The sequence below is a fragment of the Crotalus tigris genome, unplaced genomic scaffold (genome assembly GCF_016545835.1).
Source record: "Crotalus tigris isolate CLP2741 ecotype Arizona unplaced genomic scaffold, ASM1654583v1 scf7180000017625.6296891, whole genome shotgun sequence".
NCBI classification, from domain to species: Eukaryota; Metazoa; Chordata; class Lepidosauria; order Squamata; family Viperidae; genus Crotalus; species Crotalus tigris.
Genome location: NW_024096520.1, coordinates 1,722,427 through 1,741,428, shown reverse-complemented (window position 1 = coordinate 1,741,428; position 19,002 = coordinate 1,722,427). Strand labels below are relative to the sequence as shown.

Below are 19,002 nucleotides of genomic sequence, written 5' to 3'. Positions count from 1 at the left end.
ATAATGGCTTTTAGTTTGGATTCAGCAGGGTGAATCCCAGCAGCATCAATTTTGAACCCCAGAAACTCTGTGGAAGGCACCCCAATTTTACATTTGTCCTTCTTGAGTTTGAGTCCCGTTTTCCTGAACCTTAACAGGACAGCTTTTTCTTAATTGGCTTGTGTGTGCCTGTCCTATAGATGCTTCTTCGCGAAGCACAAAACCCCACCCTATTCTGGCTGGGGACCCTGGTACCTTTCAGGCGCAATTCTTCCTGAGGTTGTACCTTCTGACGGCCCAGGCACACAACTGCAATGTGTCCTTGTTTTCCGCACGCCCGGCAGATAGCGGAGCGGAACTTGCAGTCGGTTCTCTTGTGGCGACCTCCACAACCGATGCACTTGGGGAGAGCTGAAGAGCTTCCTCTTAGTTTTCCTTCCTTTGTGGGGTGGAGACGGTCCACTTCCTCGTCCGGATCCTCCTCGGAGTTTCTTTGGACTTCTTCCTGGTGCACGGATGCAGCATCTGGACTGTTTCTAATCGGCCGCATGTTCTTGATGGCGCCGCCCGCTGCTTCTTCTGCAGTGACCTCTCTCAAGGCATCTTGGAAAGACAAGTCCTCCTTGGCGAAAAGTCTCTGTTGCAACTCTCGATGCCTTAGCCCGCATACAAACCGGTCCCTCAGTCGTTCTTCGAGGTCCTTGAACTCGCAATGTTTGGCGGCTTTCCTCAGTGCGGCGATGTACTCCTTGGCCGATTCTCCGGGTCGTTGATCCCTCTGCTCGAAGGTGTGGTGCCACGCAATGACGGACATCTTAGGCTGGAAGTGCTCCTTCAGTAGCTTTTTTAGATCTGCGTAGCTGACAGAGTCTAAAGGAACAGGTGCAAGGTTCTCAGCGATTTCGAATGCGTCTTGACCGCAAACGCACAGCAGGGTGGCAGCCTTCAAACTTTCTTCCCTCACTTGGTTCACTTTGAGGTAGTTTTCCACCCTGGCTGCGTAGGACTCCCACCTCTCTGGATGTGAGACGTCGAATTCCGAAAGCCTTCCAATCTTTGCCATTTTTGTATCAGGAAGGGTCTATCAGCCAGCCTACCCCCGAATGCATGCTGGATTGGCGGGTAGCTGCCGAGTCAACGTCGTTCCTGCCGCTCAGGACTCACTCGGGTAAGCTTACACCTTTTTGTTGATGTAAGGCATCCCACCTTCGTCGCCAGTGTTGAGTCCTTCGCGAAATGGCAAGACACGAGAAGCAGTTGTAGTTCTCAGGAAACTTCTTTATTCATGTTTTCAGCTTACAGTTAGAAGACGCCTACAACGCCCAAACTCCTGGCCTCTTATATAGGCCATCCCCGGGTAAATCTGTAACTTTTGGCGGGCCAGCACTTGCGCATGCGAACAAGTACTGGCGACAGCCTGTCTGGTCCCGGGCAGCCTGCACCTGCTGGAACCATTTGCAATGCCCCGAGCCTGCTTGCACAGGCTCAGGACATAACACTTACTGATACACTGCAACTTACACAACAATCTTGTACAGTATTTATTGGATGTATTTAATCACCTTTCAAGAGTGCAGTTTTTAAAGTTCCATATTACAGCTAACCTTACACAGCATGGTTGTTGAATAGGCTATATTTAAATGGATTCACATATCATGATCATACTAAGACTTAAGTAATGGTTAATAATATTCTATGATCCGGCCTGGTGTGGGCTCCATTCTTGCAAAACCATCCTTTATACTTGAAACATTGTGCAAATCCAGAAAAACAGGTATTATTCAAAAAGAATTGTTAACAAATAATAGTTTTATGAACGTTTTCAATTTATGTCAAAGTGCATCACTCATTAAGACATCTTCCAGCAAAGCCTGTGACTATTTGAGCTACAATAAAATCCTTAAGCCAAACACGGATTGATTATGTTAATCATGTTCTGATGACATATGTCCTATGATTTGGTGTCTTAATTAGATTATTATTAATTATTACAATTTGGGAGCAATTTCAAAGAAAAAGTTGGGGAAAAATCTTGGAGATAGCCAAACAGACATTGTATTAATTGCCAAGCTTTGACTTATGCTGTCAATGTTGTACCTACAATTTTGTAATAATTTGATAATTATTAGCAAGTAGAAATAAAAATGAAGCAAAGGAGATTTTGACTTAATGACACAACTGACCATTAAAATCTACCTGCCGATATAAAAGATAGCGCGAGCAAGAAGACATCTTTATTCACTAGTTTCAGCTTTATTTTCGGTTGTTAATTTTCCCCTTAAAGACCCATGCGTGTGCAGTGCAGGATACATTTGAAATTATCGGTCGCTCTTTATCTATTTCAGAGTAATAGAAGTGTGTCACATTGTGCCTTCTGTCCTCTATATTCTTTTTGTTTTGTCCTTTTTTGTGATACTCTTGTTTAGATTGTCAAATATTCAGCTTGGCTAAATCAGCTTCAGAAAATATTAATATTTTCATGTAAAATCAACCATAACTTTATCAAAGGAATTATTCATAGCTAGAACAAGTGTGTTTTCTGTGCATGTATACAAGATTGAACACAACTATTAATTTGTTCTAGAAAAACAGGCTCATATTTGCTGAAAGTTGGTTTATTTACCTGATAAGTCTAAAATTATAAATGACTTTAAATACACTTTAATTGCCTCCTTAGGAGCCATAAATATTCAGTGTACTTCATCAAACAGAAATGTACAAGTTAGTAAAGTGACATGACGTTGATTGCAATTTTATACAGAGACAAGTAATGCAAATTCCATTTTTCACTTTCCACTTAGATGGAAATCGGCAACAGTTGGCATGTAGAAACATATAGGCACACAATTATCATCTAACTTTAGGAGATCCAGATCAAAATCTGTACTTTACATCTCATCAAGGAGTTTCTTAGTGCTAAAAATATACTTTTCATAGATTATGACTGGATTCAGAACAAAAAAAATGTGAGAATTTTTAAGAGAATTGTATCAACATTCTGGAGACTATGAAATTCTAAAAATTATAAAGATACCATTCTAATAAACTCAATTAATTTGCCAATAAAGGAGTATATTTGCAACTCAGTTGAAATGAGGGGTCCTTCATGCCCTCAGAGCTTGGGTTTTGTTTTTTTCAGATGTTTTATTACACAAACTAGGTAACATTATCAGTGCTAGTAAGGAGTGGGGTTTCCTCTCAGTTTATATTCTAGTGGCTTGCCCTGTCAGTGTTGGTAGGAATGGTCTTAAAGGTTCTTTGGTTGGGCTGCTTACTATTAGCTTCTTTGGCAAGGCCTTGATTAGGGTATTGTTTACTTCATGATTGTTGGTCTGATGTTAATCTTGGAGTTAATCTATGTTCGTCTGGGTGCTAATTGCTGATGGGGAGATGTTTTGGTCTTTTTGTTCCCTTTTTGACTTGTTGATTGTCTCTTTTGCACAGTATGTAGATATTGTTTATGTATATATGTCTATTGATGGCTAATTTGTCAGAGTGCCAGACTTCTAGAAATTTGCTAGCATCTTTGGACTTGGCTTGGTCTAGAATGGTCACAATTTCCCAGTTGAAACTATAGTTAAGTCTGCCCGTATGTTGTGCAATTAAGGATGTCATGTCTTCTGACCGCTAGTTGATGTTTATGGAAGCATTTTATCAGACTTCTATCACCTGCTTGTCCTACGTAGTGATTGTTGCAGTCATTACACAAGTTTGGATAATGAAACATCTGCAAGAAAACAACTAAGTTCAAAGAGAGGGTTCAAGGTTCAATGACCCCTTAAAGCAGTTTGGCAATAGGACAAATTCCTTCCAAATCAAGGTTAAATTCTTGCACATTTGAAGAAAACATTTGAAAAAGCACCTTTGGGACCTGGGTGATGGAGGATCTCCATAGACACATTTCAAGAACTACATCTTCAGTAGAGTATCTTGAGCTTTGACTCTTCAAGTCTTTGAGATAGTAATCTGGCAGCTATTGAAATCAAGTGTACTTACAGCTGGCACTAAAAAGAATTTTGGCATATTCAACCTTTAAAATAAATAGGTATAGACAGTTATGTCTAGGTCTGCAAAGGATTGATCAATTATAGGTAATATTTTGCAAATAGAAATGTACTTAAGATTGAGGTTTAGGATGGGAACTTGTGACAGTTCATCAATATAACTATTCTCCTTTTAATTGTAGATGTACATAATTTATTACATCCCTATAGTTCATTATTTGAGTGTTTGCCATTCAGTTACTGGCTGAATTTAATGTACACTGAACCATGAACCAGAAATAGTTAAGCAAATATGCAGTAGTTAGAGATTAAAGTATGGTTTACCACAAAACTATTAAAACAAGATTATAAATTCACCCTTGTTTCTCCAGTCCTACCATATAACCTTAGTTTACAGTTATTTTGATGGTAGTGTTTCTACTGAATCACAGTTAAATGGAAAATCCCGTTCTAATATCCTAACATTAAAAAAATAACACAGCATGCAGATGAGAAAGTTGAAATAAATATTTATATGCCTTATAACTTTTAATGTAATGTCTATTTTTTAAAAAAATCAGTAATTAGTATTTTGTATATATTAATAACATATTGAAATATTGATTATTGTTAATGAAATGTGCTGAAAATTGCAAGCTGTTTGGTTAAACAAATTAAGCATTTATCCAGTAAATATATTTATATAATTATTTAAAAAAAAAATTTTAAGAGCTTTGCAATGTAGTCCACCAACAATGCCCCCAAGAACAGAATGCAAACTGATATTTTTCCTTGCATAAGTCTACTAATACTGTGCAGAATTGTTAGTCTTAATTCACTATTAGAAAATTAAATCCTTTATAAACCAAGCAGAGATATCAAAAGTATTTGCTTGTTTTTAAAAAACAAACCAAAATATTATGCAGCATTACAATTTTGGTAAACATATCAAAATATGATAGAGATAATACTTTGTGTGACAAGAAATTTAACTGTTTCTTTATGTTCAAAATCACACTATTTAGTTTACTATAAAAGTATAACTGCAACTCAATTTCTCAAAAAGAATTTGCATTTATAAAAAGCATTGTATGTTGACTGAGCTTATCTTCATCTCTAGGATTTGAATTCAGTTTTCAATACATCTAATAAAGTAACTCAAATCAAAGATTCAAATGGAACAGAATTCCCACTACAGATTTTGTTATTTTCCTTCAGAGAAAACCACAACAAAAATGTTGTCTCAATGTATGGCAAACCTCAAAGAGTTTTGTAATGCATATCCAAGTATTTTTCAGTTTTCTTTGACATGTGTATATGCTCTTGAGGGTTACACAGGAGATATAAAAGGGTTAACAAACACACTGTATTTGAGAAATTGAACTGTACAAATTCTGAATCTGTCCTGGGATCATATACTGTATCAGATATCACTTTTAAAAACCCTGCACAAAAAAAACTTTGCAATATTAGATTTTTATACCTCTTACAGGACAGCTGAGATCCTTCACATGAATGGAGATTTAACAGAGAACATATATTTCACCAAGTGAAAAATGAACAAACTCACTCTTCAAAATTGTCATCTATTTTCCATTATAGGGATTTTTCAAGATTCTGGTTTTTGTACAGATTATATTAGGTCTTTTCATCCCTTTGAATACTATATCTGCATTTAGCTCTTCTTCCTCTGCCATGGATTTGATTTTCTAATACTTACTATAAAAATCTACCTTTTCTTTTTAATAATTGCTAACCAAGGTATTCTGACTTTTTCTGTAGTTAAATTGCACTCAAGTGGGCTTTCAATGTTAAAAATAGGTGCAAAAGGGAAGACCTTTTTGTGAGAGACAAAAAAATACAAATCCACAAAGGAGAATGTGGCATGGTGTTACCCCTTTCTGTTTTGCTGTTACTCTTTAAGAAGCACTAGCATCAAACAAATTATTTTGGCATTATTATAGTAGCAGTTTCAAATTCACTTAACTTATTCACAGGGTGACACTTACAAATCCAACCAGATTTTCTTTTAACCTCTGGTTGATCTCTTAAATCCCCTTCTCATATGTTTTCATTCTACAGGATAGGTTGCAGACATAACAGGCCATATTAACTATCATCAAATTCACCCCCATAGACAATCTTATCACCAAGATGTGATTTTGTTCAACCTGTAGTAAATTCTGCCCTACATTTTCAAGAATGGAAAGAAGGAAAAAGCTCAAAAACTGCTTCAGAGAGTAGTGTGATGAAAAATATGATTGTCCCTAAGTTCTCCTTACTGCATAAATATTTGAGACAGAAAAGAGCTCTCTAGAACATATTGTACCACTCTGTGAAAAGTCTCCTCAAATTCTATATATAAAATGACAAAAATATATTCCTGTAAAATATATCATTCTGCATTTTAACTCAGGAATGGATTATTATTTGCAACTGTGGGTTGAGCAACCCATACAGGGTGATCTTCGGAAGAATAGCTGTCTTAATCAGGTATAGCAAAGACGTCAACAAACGCAATGTATATATATATAAAAACTTGGTGAGATAATAAAGACAACTCTGTTACATCATGCAAAGCAGAGAATATCACCTTAATAACTAGCTAAAACATGTTTCAAACAAGAATCTATTCGGTTTATTACATACACCCCTTCCACCAGGCTGTAAAGAAATAACACCAACAACAGTTGCTGTTTTCATCATGTAAACATTAGCAAAGAGAAGAAATTAATCTTTACCCCACTATCTTCAGGTTGCAAGGTAGCAAGGCTGACAATCCTTCAGGTTAAAATAGTTGTGGCACAGTTAGATTTGTTGAAACAGAATCCCCATATGATTTAATAATAATAATGGTCCCTAAAATACTAAAGAGGTAGATGTTCCTCAATGAAGTGACACAATAACTCTGACTAACTGCAACCTGTTAGAAACCATCTAAGAGTATGAGGTTCAAAATTATGGTCTTGATGTCAGTTTTGCAATCAAGACCATGATTAAAAAAGGCCAATTTTCCCTGCTGAAATGACTAGGTTCATCTCATAGACTATACAGTACCAAAACTGGATGGTCATTGAATTGGTGAAAAGAAAGGGAAGGACAAGAAAACCCCAAAACATCTTCTACTCTAGATTTGATAGTGCCAGTAGAAGAGAGTTGATAGTATAGAAATACCAAAATCCAAAAAGTTACTAACATCAAAGAGCAAAGCATCAAAGCAACAACATGCAGTGAACGATGAGTTGCACAATCTATCCCTCTGCCATTGTAAAAACTAAATTATATTAAGTATTATCAGCACAATTATTTTCCAGCACAAGCCTTCTCATAGAATTACAGAGAAATTCTCCTTGTATCTGTGTCTTAACAATTTCCAAATATTTATGTTCCTCATCTTATCTACAACTACAACAGTAATTTCTTTTCTTTTTTTCGAATTTAAACCATTGCCATAGCCATCATCAAGCTAAATAATGGTGTGGTAACTATTATAATTAGATAAAAGCCTTGTAATTTTGCTTAAGAAATAACTGACTCAATGCAATCCTGTACATGTCTAGTCAGAAATATGTCTTACTAAGCTTTGTGAATCTTACTCCCAGATATTTGTTTACAGAACTGTAGCAAAAGCCAGCAGAGAACTTTCAGTGGGATATGATGGGAGACAACAGCTCTATGAAAATATATTGCTATGACTATAATCTGAAATTGGTTCCAATATTGACAATCACATGATTCTCGTAAACCTTCTTCATGGTTCTCTCAATTTGTTTCAGAAAAACTTGAGGAATTCGCCCACATAAAGTGTGTACAGTATTGAGAAACTTGGACTGGAGAGGATAGTACATTGATTGGAAAAGATTGTCTTCAAAGGAAAACTAAAGGGGAAAAAGAATAAAAAGATACAAAAATGTAATCAGCAATCTTAAATCCTTGGTTCATGATTGATACTGATACATGTTTCAGCCCCCTCTCCTACTTGGCACCAATACAAATCCCTATTTATTACATTTCCTCATCCTCATCTTTAGTAATCTCTTACATTACTTTAATCCTCTCTACTGGATATCATTATCATCCAACTCTTCTTTGCCATTACATATTTAAGCATTAGTCCAGAAAAGTACCATCTTCAAATTTTTTGACTTGAATATTGGAATAAACTGAATTAGGGCTCTTGATTCTGAATCTGGCTCCAGAAGTTGTGTTTTGTATGTTTTGCATTGTATTGCAGCAAAAACATTCCCAAAATCTCTTAAGACAAATATGGTATCATGGATGGAATCCTATAATATAGGGGGCCCCAATCCCCAGTCCATGGTCCGGTACCAGGTCGTGGCATGCCAGCAACCGGTCCGCACAAACAAGCAAAGTCCCATCCATGGAATGCAGGCAGCATACAAAACCATGCACTCTCTGATCCGCAGAAATATCTTTCTCCACCGAACCGGTCCCTGGTGCCCAAAAGGTTGGGGACCTTTGCTATAATAGGAGCAGGAGAACATAATTCAAGTATAAACTTCACTGGAAATTCTGAGTAAGTTGGGATCTCTTAGCCTACTCTAACTTCAGGGATTCTTGTAACAATAAAACCTATTACTAAAGCTTTGTATTGCAGCCTTATTTTATGCAAGAACTTGCTTTTTGGCAAAACATCACTTACATCACGTATCACTTCATAGAGTGCTTTGAAAGTAGGCTGTTTATCATCATGATAGACACCTCGATTCCCATGCAGAATTGAAATGCCTTCTTCTTCTGCTCCTTTGCAGTTACTGCCATACATGCAGTGATCTGGTCGATAATTCCACTGACAGGGAAAGAGGTATAGACATTCTAAAAGGAAGAAAAATAAAAATACATAAAATAGAGAAAAAATATTAGCCAAGAATAGAATAACTCTCTTTTTATGACCCTGTAACCTCCTTAATTTGGGATAGAGGTGGGGTGACTGAATGGAGCTGAGCGTTTACTTGCCGGATGCCCTTCCTGATGCCACCCGGAGTTCGCAGCAAATATTTTTTCTTCGTGCCCTAGGAGAGCGACATCTGCCGCTACCTAGAATTGAACTCTCAGCCTTCTGAGCCGAACATCTTCACCACTAGGCACCACACTACACTATTATCTAAGACTAGAATGATGTCTAGGAATCAGCTTTAAATACAATATTTGGAAAGAAATTAGAAAAACTCCTAAATTTTATAATAACATCATATATATGATGAATAAACATTTGTATATATAATTCTGATTTTTTTCCCCCCTGGTTGCTCCAATCATGGTTTTTGAGAAAAGAAAATTGATAGAATTTGCAGAAGGTGGAGACTTCCAATGATTGGAAGATGTAGAAATGATGTTGTTGTTGTTGTTAATTGCGAAATCGTGTCCGACCCATCACGACCCCATGGACAACATTCCTCCAGGTCTTCCTGTCCTCTACCATCTTCTGGAGTCCATTTAAGTTCGCACCTACTGCTTCAGTGACTTAATCCAGCCATCTCATTCTCTGTCGTCCCCTTCTTCTATTGCCCTCAATCTTTCCCAGCATTAGGCCTTTCTCCAGTGAGTCCTTCCTTCTCATTAGATAGCCAAAGTACTTGAGTTTCAACTTCAGGATCTGGCCTTCTAAAGAGCAGTCGGGGTTGATCTCTTCTAGGACTGACCGGTTTGAACGCCTTGCGGTCCAAGGGACTCGCAGGAGTCTTCTCCAGCACCATAGTTCAAAGGCCTCAATTCTTTGGCGCTCAGTGTAGAAATATATTATGGCATAATGGAACAATAACGTAGCATTCATACTTGGAGATTCTCAATTTTTAAAATTATTATATATTCAAAGTTAAAATAGGGCTACCATTATATTGCACTATCATATATACTTATAAAGTGTGTACCTGGATTGAAATAAAAAATAATATTTAGCAAGTCCTGGTCTCCCCATGTAATGTAATTTTTATACTTTTGGTATAAAGGGTACAACATCTCTTCCCATTTCAAGCCTGTTGGTATCAAGTTGTTCTGAAATAGAGAAATAAAGGATTTTATAAAGCAATCATAAACACATATTTACAATCATAGCAGGAGGAAGCTATAGCCACGGTGCACCTTCTAGCTGGGTTCAGTGACCAAACAGTAGGAAAAGAGTTGTTTTCAACAAGATGGGAATGAGAAGTCATTTCTCCTAACATAGGTTAAATATGCCAAAAAAAGAAAGACTGATCTGTGCTGTTTCTTCTTGCAATATAAATATTTTCTTCACAATGATTTCATGGTGGTGATTGCATGACAAATGCTCGGCATTATTCAATAGTATCCATTTTTTAAATAACTGTGAGATGCCCTCTGAGTTTGGTTATTGTCTCCCAGACATTTCATTACTTAACTTGGTCACATCATCAATGCAAGAAGAAAGATTTGCCCTGTCAGTGTTGGTGGGAGAGTTCTTGCTGGTTCCTTGATTAGGCTGTTGTTTACTGTTGGATTGTTTGTCTGAGTTGATAGTTCATCAATTGATAAAAAGGTAAAGGTTTTCCCTCTCCAGTCATATCTGACTCTAGTGGGCAGGGCTCATCTCCATTTCTTATCTGAGGGAGTCAGCATTGTCTGAAGATGTTTCAGTGCTCAGGTGGCCAGCATAACTATACTCTGAGACACACGGAACACTGTTATCTTCCCACCAAAGGGGTACCTATTTATCTATTTGCATTTGCATGCCTTCGAATTGGTAGGTGATCAGGAGCTTGGGGAAGTAACAGGAGAGTATTCTTTATTGCTTAATGATTGGTTTGATATTATTCTTGGTGTTAATCTCCAATTATCTGGGTGTTGACTGCTGGGAAGGAGGTGCTATGGTCTTTTAGCTTTTCAATTTATACATTTTATAATAAAAAAGAAATTATTGTTTTGAACCTAAATTTTAGTTTGAACCTAAAATTTTAGACTTCAAATCCAGTAGTTAACACAACCCTTTCCCCCTCTGCTTCTGACAGTATTTCAGGACACAGAGGCTGAATGGTAACTGTATGGTAATAAAAAGGAGGGTTAGGCTATTTCTTATTCACTGCAAAATAATTTCCATTGGTGCTTTGCTATATTGAAAAAGTTTCACAGGAAAAAATGTTGACCTTAAAATACAGTATGCATGCAGAAGGAGCAAGTTCAACCCAGGCACATGAAGTCACCTGTGTGTGACCTGTGTGTGAATTGGGTGGATCTATAAATATATTTAATAAATAAGGGCACCAGATTTTAAGAGGTAGGAAAAGCTGTTGTTTCTAATGCTAGCAAGTAGTTACCAATCTGAATAGATCACAGTTAGTTAAATAGGATTTAAACCTGGGTTACAGTAGTTCATATTACACAGAGACAATGTACATCTTGGTACTTGGTACTGTCGAATATTTTGGCATGTATGTTGTCTGAAATTTTCATGAATTGAGATAAGCAGAATATGCCAGCTTTAGTATTCTGCTCGACAAACAATCATTCTTCCTCACTGGATGTGATGGCTTAGGATTATGGGAGCCGAAGGGTAGGTACCAGAAAGACCAACTGCACTGATAATAGTGTGGCAATTCTTTGTGTAGAAGAATTTGAAGGCCTGCAGTTCAAGCACTACCCAAGTTAACTATTCTTTCACTGTCTTTGAACCAATTTGAGTACTTATTGATCTATGTGGTACACATTTCTCAAAAATACATAGTCCCTGTTATGTTTTCCTCATGTCAATGCCATCTGCACAGAAAAAAACTGAACTCCATAACCTGTCAAAGTTATGGAACAAAAACCAACTCTACCCCAAGGAAGATTCCCTCCGCCCAATAAATAAATAAATAAATGGTCTCCTTACCTTGAATTGCGTATTTCTTATTCGGGTTAAATTCATTAGCATGACACCAGAATTCACCCCAGTGGTTCCATAATATGGGTGGCGAGCAAACCGACTATACCAGCCAATCTTTGATATTTCGTGTTCCGGTGCCATTGCAGCCAGCTGGGTGGCATTGAAAGTTCTCAGAAAGCCCCAAATGTCATCAATAGGTCGCAGGAATAGAACATCTGTGTCCACATACAGAAGGGAATCCACATCCTTCAAAATCAGCTTTGGAAAAAAGCCAGACGGTTGAGAAAGCCATATACACAGGGAAACGAAAGTAAATGTATTAAAGACTCACAAATGGATATCTACTAATCACAAGGCAATATCTCTGACCTACCTTTCTGTTCAAATAAAGGGGTTCTGGCACAATACTTCAGGGTCAAGTAGACAGGAACAAAGGGAAGAGGAATGGGAGAGGGGAGGAGGAGAAAGGTCAAATGCTGCCTAGTAGTTTGCACTCCCCCCCCCAAAAGCCAAATGCATCAGTTTTGTTTTCCTTTTAGTATTAAGGAGGTTACTTCCCAACACCAGAGTTACAAGGAAAATGGATTTAGAATTGATAGTTGTTAACCTGTAAGATGAGTTCATTGCTTGCTTCAGAGAAAAATCCAATTCTCCTTTGAATGGCAAGCAATGTTTTCCTTTCTTAATTGCCAACTCTCCTAATTCTGGCTTGTTTAGGGGGCTCAAAGATGAACCAAGTTTTATCTGTTCATTTTTTAAGCCATATCAGGCAATAGAGAGTTTATGAAAGCACACAGTCTATAACCTTTTCCTTACAAAGCATTTCTACTCCAGTCAGTTATCTAGGAGCCAATCATGGTAAATTCACCCAGGGTTAGTTTTATAAGGAACAACCTATGTTTCCATTCAGCACATATTGCTGGAAAAACTTCCAAGATCCTATCCTATCCCGTTGTTCAGACAAAAACAACAATATCTGGAACCCCTATCTTTTTCAATTTGTTTCTTCCTTTCTCCTTCCATACAACTATCACATTCTACTTTTATACTCTTTGCATATGTTACTAAGTCTAAACTTTCCCAACGCAGTACTTTCCAGATTGGATGGACTACATCATCTGGAGATGGTGACAACTCAGCTTTCGCACAGCTGAAGGCACCAGGTCGGGGAAGATGGATTTTGCTGCAAATCCATTCCTGTAACAAATGAGAGATAAAGAACTGAATTCCAAACTTTCAGAATGCATGCCAGGTTCTCTGTTGTTGAATTGGGGCCCTTGGTCAGCTTGAACTGCTGGAAAGAATTGTCATGGAAGACACTGGTTCATTAATTACATTGATAACAGTATATCAAATGGGAAAATGATAATCAGGCTGTTAATTCTTGTTTGCCATATGCCCTCTTGTGGCCATCATGTTCATTATGAATCTATCTCAATAATTTTATACAACACAGCAGAACAGATTTGAGACTTTGCAGAGTGCCTCTTCCCTAGTTTATCTCCCCTCTAATTTTTCAGAAAACCCCCTTTGTCCCTGTTCCCAAACAACTCTGATTAAATGTATGGGTACTATACCATGAATGGGCCACTATGGTGAAATTCTCTACCTTTGAAACCCATATTTGGAAAAAACTCCTATTCACTTCTAACTTGCAAACAGAAAGGTGGGGGTTAGAACTTCATCTGTGTCCCTTTACTTTTTGCATCATGAGTAAGCTAAAATATGATAAAAACCAGGCATATCTTTAGGCTGGCAATAACAATGGAATGTATTCAGATATAAAAGCTTAGCCGCCATGTTAAAAAAATATGTTTTATTTTAGTTATTTAATTTAGAAACCGCCCATCTCCCTGACAGAGAGACATGAAATATAGGCAGTAAAGAAAACTCTTAAAAGCTAAATCTGTATCAACCAAACTGTAAGCCACTCAGAGTCATTGATGGAGATTGGGCAGCCATAGAAATTGAGCAAACAAACAAACATACTTTGCACAACCTTGAAATCTCAAAATGTCATTTTTTAAAATACATTCTCTTTTTTGGGTAGTTAGGTGACCATAATCTTATTTTTAAATCAGAATAAACTGAATTACTGAGGTGTATTTTTCATTGGTTTGTATAAAGTGGTTAATTTACACAAGATGTTCACAGATCCCGATATTCTACTAAGTAATCCTAGGACTTCTTCAGATTCCTCTCACTTAATCAAAAAGTTGCCCTTTTATGTCTTTAACATAAGTATTCAGTAAGTTTAATTTACCATCTACTGAGGGGGTTTTTCCCCATACTTTCCAGAAAGTATGTGAAGCCTCCATTGAACTTAAGATTCCTATTTTGCCTTAAAAACCTAAGGCAAAATTAAAATCAAAAGCTCCCCCCCCCTTTTTCTCTGAAATTTAGCCATCAAAGCTTGCTTGCCCTAGTAACATGAAAAATACATTAATTTTGTTTCTCTCCCATTCCTCCTTTCCTTATTTCATATCGCAAAGAAGTTAAAAAGGGAGATGGGAATGAAACCAAGGCAGACTGTCTTGTATTAGTGATTATACATTAGTCACTCTAGCAGCTTTTGGGCTAAAGTACATTATAAAACTGCCACTAATAAATAAGCAGAAGTGCGGAAGAATTCCAAAACAAAGAGCAGATTGTGTTACAAGTCAGCAAGAAACTAACATATTATCTGTGTCAGAAATAAAGAGCACTTTATTAAAGTCTATACATGGTGACGGCATGAACTGTGAGTCTTATTAACTGAAAAGGAGCAGTACATTGAAATGAAATGTGGCAAGCCCCAAAATGGTATAATGACAAAAAACTGAAACAGCAGCTGGATGATACAGTTCTTGGAGAAAATATTTCCTGCTGAGAAAGACAGTTGTCACTTTCTAATCTTATTGTATAAACAGTTCTACTTACTCTCTCAAGATACTATCTAGGAAGAGCTAGTGGAGTTTCACCAAAGTATAATATTTGAAAAGTTAAGTACGATGAATAAACTTGTCACTGAGACAACAAGACAGAGTATCCACCAGTAAGGTTTCAGAATTCACATGTCTATAAAAGTAGGTTTGGTCTCTGTTCTATTTTTTTTTAAGTGAAAATACTGAAAAATTTATCAGAGGGGCAAACTTGGACAGGACAGATCTCTTAGCTTTCTGGATGCCACAGTGAAAATACAGGTAGTCCTTGACTTATAACAATTCACTTAGTGACCATTCAAAGTTACAACGGCACTGGAAAAAGACTTATGAGCCTTGCAGCACCCCCATGGTCACGTGATTTACATTCAGATGCCTGACAACTGACTCATATTTATGACAGTTGCTGTGTCCTGGAGTCATGTGACCATCTTTTGCCACATTCTGACAAGCAAAGTCTATGGGGAAGCCAGATTCACTTATTGACTGGGTTACTAATTTAACAACTGCAGTGATTCACTTAACAACTGTGGCAAGAAAAGTTGTAAAATGGGGCAAAAATCACTTAACAAATGTTACTGGTAGGGATGAGCAAAGAATATTAGGAACGTATGGAAAGAGTGTATACTGTATTCCCAGGGGAGTCACCCAACTGATAAAGTCATCCCAGGTGCCCAGCCAAAGCAAGCAGGCACCTCTGTTGGAAAACTGGAGATGCTGGAAATAATGGCTGTGTCAAAGGCAGGAGTAAACCAGTAAACCAATCCTCTATTTTTATGAAGCAAACCACCTGGGTAGAAAATATAAAATGATTTATAGCAATAGAAATATCACTTAGACTTACATACTATTCCAGAGTACTTTACAGCACTCTCTAAGTGGTTTACAGAGTCAGCATATTTCCCACAACAATCTAGTGTTTCTCATTTTACTGAATGAGGGGCCACCCAGGTTAGATGGTTTTCAAGATGCTACTGAAAAAAAGCTGAGGATCTTTCAGAGTACTAATGGTGCTTATGATGTGATTAGATGAAAGCCTTTGGGATATCTACTTACTGGTGTTGTTATACAAAAAACGATCAGAAGCTGCAATGACAGAATTACGGTGAGATTATGGAACACAAGTAACACGCACATGGATAAACTCAACACAGTGAAAGATGAAATGGCTACAAGTTGACATCTTAGACATCAGCAAATTCAGATGAGGTAGAATTGGACACAAGATCACATTGTTTATTACACAGAAATAAAGAGGAATATAGAAATACAATTGACTATATTATTGCTAAAACTTAAGAGGAGGAGCTCATTTAAAGCATCAAAGAATGGTCAAGTATTAACTGTGTAACAGATCATGAACAAGCTTCAAGTTAAAGCTAAAGAAGAAGAAAGCTACTCAGCTTTCACAGTAGGATCATGAACCCACCATTTTCAAGGAGAATATCAGGAAATGTTTTGAAGCTCTAAACTTCATTGATAGAGAACCAAAGGAATTATGAAGTGAACTTAAAGAAGTTGTTAAAGATGAATATGAAAAAGGATTGCCAAAAATTGGGAAACGTAGAGCAAACTGGATATCAAAACAAACCAATGGAAATTGCCAAGAAGGGAAGCCAAAGCAAAGAAAAACAAAAATCTCAGAAAGAATCTTAAAGAGTTTCAGAGAGCTGTTTAGAAGAGACAAGAAACAGTATTATAACAACATTAGTAAACATTGAAGGTGGAAACAGACATGGAAATACAAAGAAAATATTTTTTAAAAAATCTGTGAATCCAGAAGCAAGTTCTAGCCTTGGAAATGATACGCCAAAGGAGACCAATTGACAGATAATGATTGATTTAAAGGAGAACAAACAAAATGGAAGGAATATACTGAAATACTGTACAACAGTAACTTAGATGGTATTTCCTACTTATGAGAACCTCTGGTACAGAAGATGAAATTAGATCTGATTACCAAGGCTACAGGAATTAATGGGAATACCCACTGAACTACCACAAGCAGCAGAAGAAGAATCAGTTAAAATTCTAAGCAAGCTATGCCAGCAAATTTGGAGAACAACGCAATGGCTGAGAGACTGAAAGAGGTCAATCTACATTCCAAGATGAGAGGGAGAGGGAGACAGAGACAGACTTAATAGTGTGCAACTAAACTATCGTGCAATATGCTTAATCTCACATGCTAGCAAAATAGGATCATCCAATGCAAATTAGAGCTCTGCATGGAAAAAGAGACACCAGATGTTCAAGCTGTGTTTAGAAAAGGCGAAGAAATATAAGACATTGTTGCTGATGCACGCTGGATAATTGAACAAGCCAAAGAACACCCCAAAGAAGTCACTACGTGCTTCATTGATTATAAATGCTCATAGCTTCAATAGATAGAGTGGGTAATTGCCACAATAGCAGAAAGCACAGAGGTGAATTAATTTCCTCCTGCTGAGACTTGATGGGAAAATCCTTCTTACAGCTTTTATATATGCACGGAGGAAATCTCCCACTAGGATCTCTGGAGAATTTTCTCAAGAAGCAACAGCATCTGCAGAGAATTCTTCAGACATGAAGCTATGGAGGAGTAAGTTAAATTTCGCCTTCCCACAATCCCAAATATTACCAAGTCCCTTTCCTAATTGGGGACTACCTATAAATCTTCAAGCCATAATTAATCATAGGTAATTTGAACCAGAATCAGAACCGGTTGCATAAACATGTACTGTCCACACTGCATCAATTTCTTTTCCAATGCATATATTGCTGTCCCTGGTTCTACATTAGTCCCATGTCTTGGTGACCAGGTTTCTTGACTACACTGTGGGAGTGGGATAGGTACAATGAATATTCCAAATAATCCCCATATGTATTAGTTCACAAGTTCTAGCTTTCCCAGCAAGCATGAGAATGATGGATATTGTGGAACCATGTCCGGGAGACATTGGATCAGAACGGTTGCCTAAAGAAGACCAGGCAGTTCAGTCTAGACTGCAAGCAGCCACAAAGTTAGTAAATGATACTTTCACCTACTTGATGCCCTTCTGACCTATCCTCATAATAAAAATCTTGAAAAACAATGAAGCATCAAAACGTCACCAATCAAGATCCCTGTCTTTTTCTTTTTGGCTGAGACAAATTAGATTTTATCTGCTACACCAGGGGTCCCCAACCCCTGGGCTATGGCCCTCTTCCGGGCTGTGGCCTATTCAGAACCGGGCCGTGTGAGCAGCAAGCCGGCATGCACAAGTATGCAGCTTAACTCGCATGAGTGGCAAGCTGGCGTGCACGTGTTCGTTCAGCTCAATTTGCATAAATCAAGCTGTGCTCATGCAGTCCAGTTCCCCTTTCCCTCCAGCCGGCCTGCCAAGCCACAAAGGTTGGGGACTGCTGTGCTACACCTCTTTAGTTTGCTACTAAACTGTTTTCAGTCATGCAAACATATGGAACTATGATCTTGATTTCCTTGTTCTGAAAAGATAGAAGAGGACAATAAAGTAACTGCGGGTAAAAGGACCATAATACCACTTTTCTAATTTTAAGAACAACAAAGCCTCTTATCTTTGAGCTTCATATATGACATTTTGAGTACCTTACCGGAAGAAAGAGGCGTTGGGCAGCACACGGCTTGAATAATTTTCTCCACTCTTCAGCGTTTCCAACTGAGAAGGAGATTGGGTAGACACTGTATTCAAACTTCTTTGAGAAAGAGTTAGGCCATTCCTCTAACTGCAAAGCATAAGAAGGAAAGGAAGAATTAGCATTCCTAATAGGGTGTCTTTATGGGAGTAGAAATGCTATTCAAATGTCTTCAAGCCATGTACTAATTAAGGCTGAGCCTAGGAGCAGAAGTACAGCCACCATTAACTTACGACTGACAAGCTTTCTAAGTGAATTGTAGTCTTTTAAACAAATCTGAGGCTTAGCAGTTGTTTTTAAACAAAGAAATCACTGAAAGAGACTCACTTTCTTCTCAAATTCTGGCTTCAGGGAATCCTCAGCAAAAATATGAAATTTGAGCTTCTTGTTGCTAAAGAGAACTGCTGATTTCAGCATGTTGAGAGTTTCCAACAGCCGGTCGCCACATGCTACAACCGCAAGATGCATCCATTGCACCGAAGAAAACTGGGCTGCAGAATGCTTTTGGTCCCTTGGTCTCCTAAAAGTAATTGTTTAAAAATGTACACAGATCATAATCAACATTTTAGAGGTACCAAGATTAAAGAAGTATATATTAGAAGAGGTTGTCACAGCTTATTTTCATTCATGTGGTTAAGTTAACATCTTC

The 19,002-nt window shown here is 37.6% G+C and overlaps 1 protein-coding gene across 1 annotated transcript in view; it reads right to left on the bottom strand.

Moving 5' to 3' along the window:
• Positions 1–4,476: 4,476 nt before the first annotated feature.
• The window catches only part of GXYLT2 (glucoside xylosyltransferase 2), a 41,001-nt gene continuing 26,475 nt past the window's right edge, over positions 4,477–19,002 (bottom strand). The window contains exons 2-7 of the mRNA XM_039333536.1: positions 18,681–18,873; positions 18,312–18,443; positions 11,809–12,060; positions 9,854–9,977; positions 8,626–8,798; positions 4,477–7,840 (exon numbers count right to left, since the gene is read on the bottom strand). Of these exons, the coding sequence (XP_039189470.1) occupies positions 7,658–7,840; positions 8,626–8,798; positions 9,854–9,977; positions 11,809–12,060; positions 18,312–18,443; positions 18,681–18,873 (1,057 nt within the window). The 3' untranslated portion in view covers positions 4,477–7,657. The remainder of the gene's footprint in view (positions 7,841–8,625; positions 8,799–9,853; positions 9,978–11,808; positions 12,061–18,311; positions 18,444–18,680; positions 18,874–19,002) is intronic.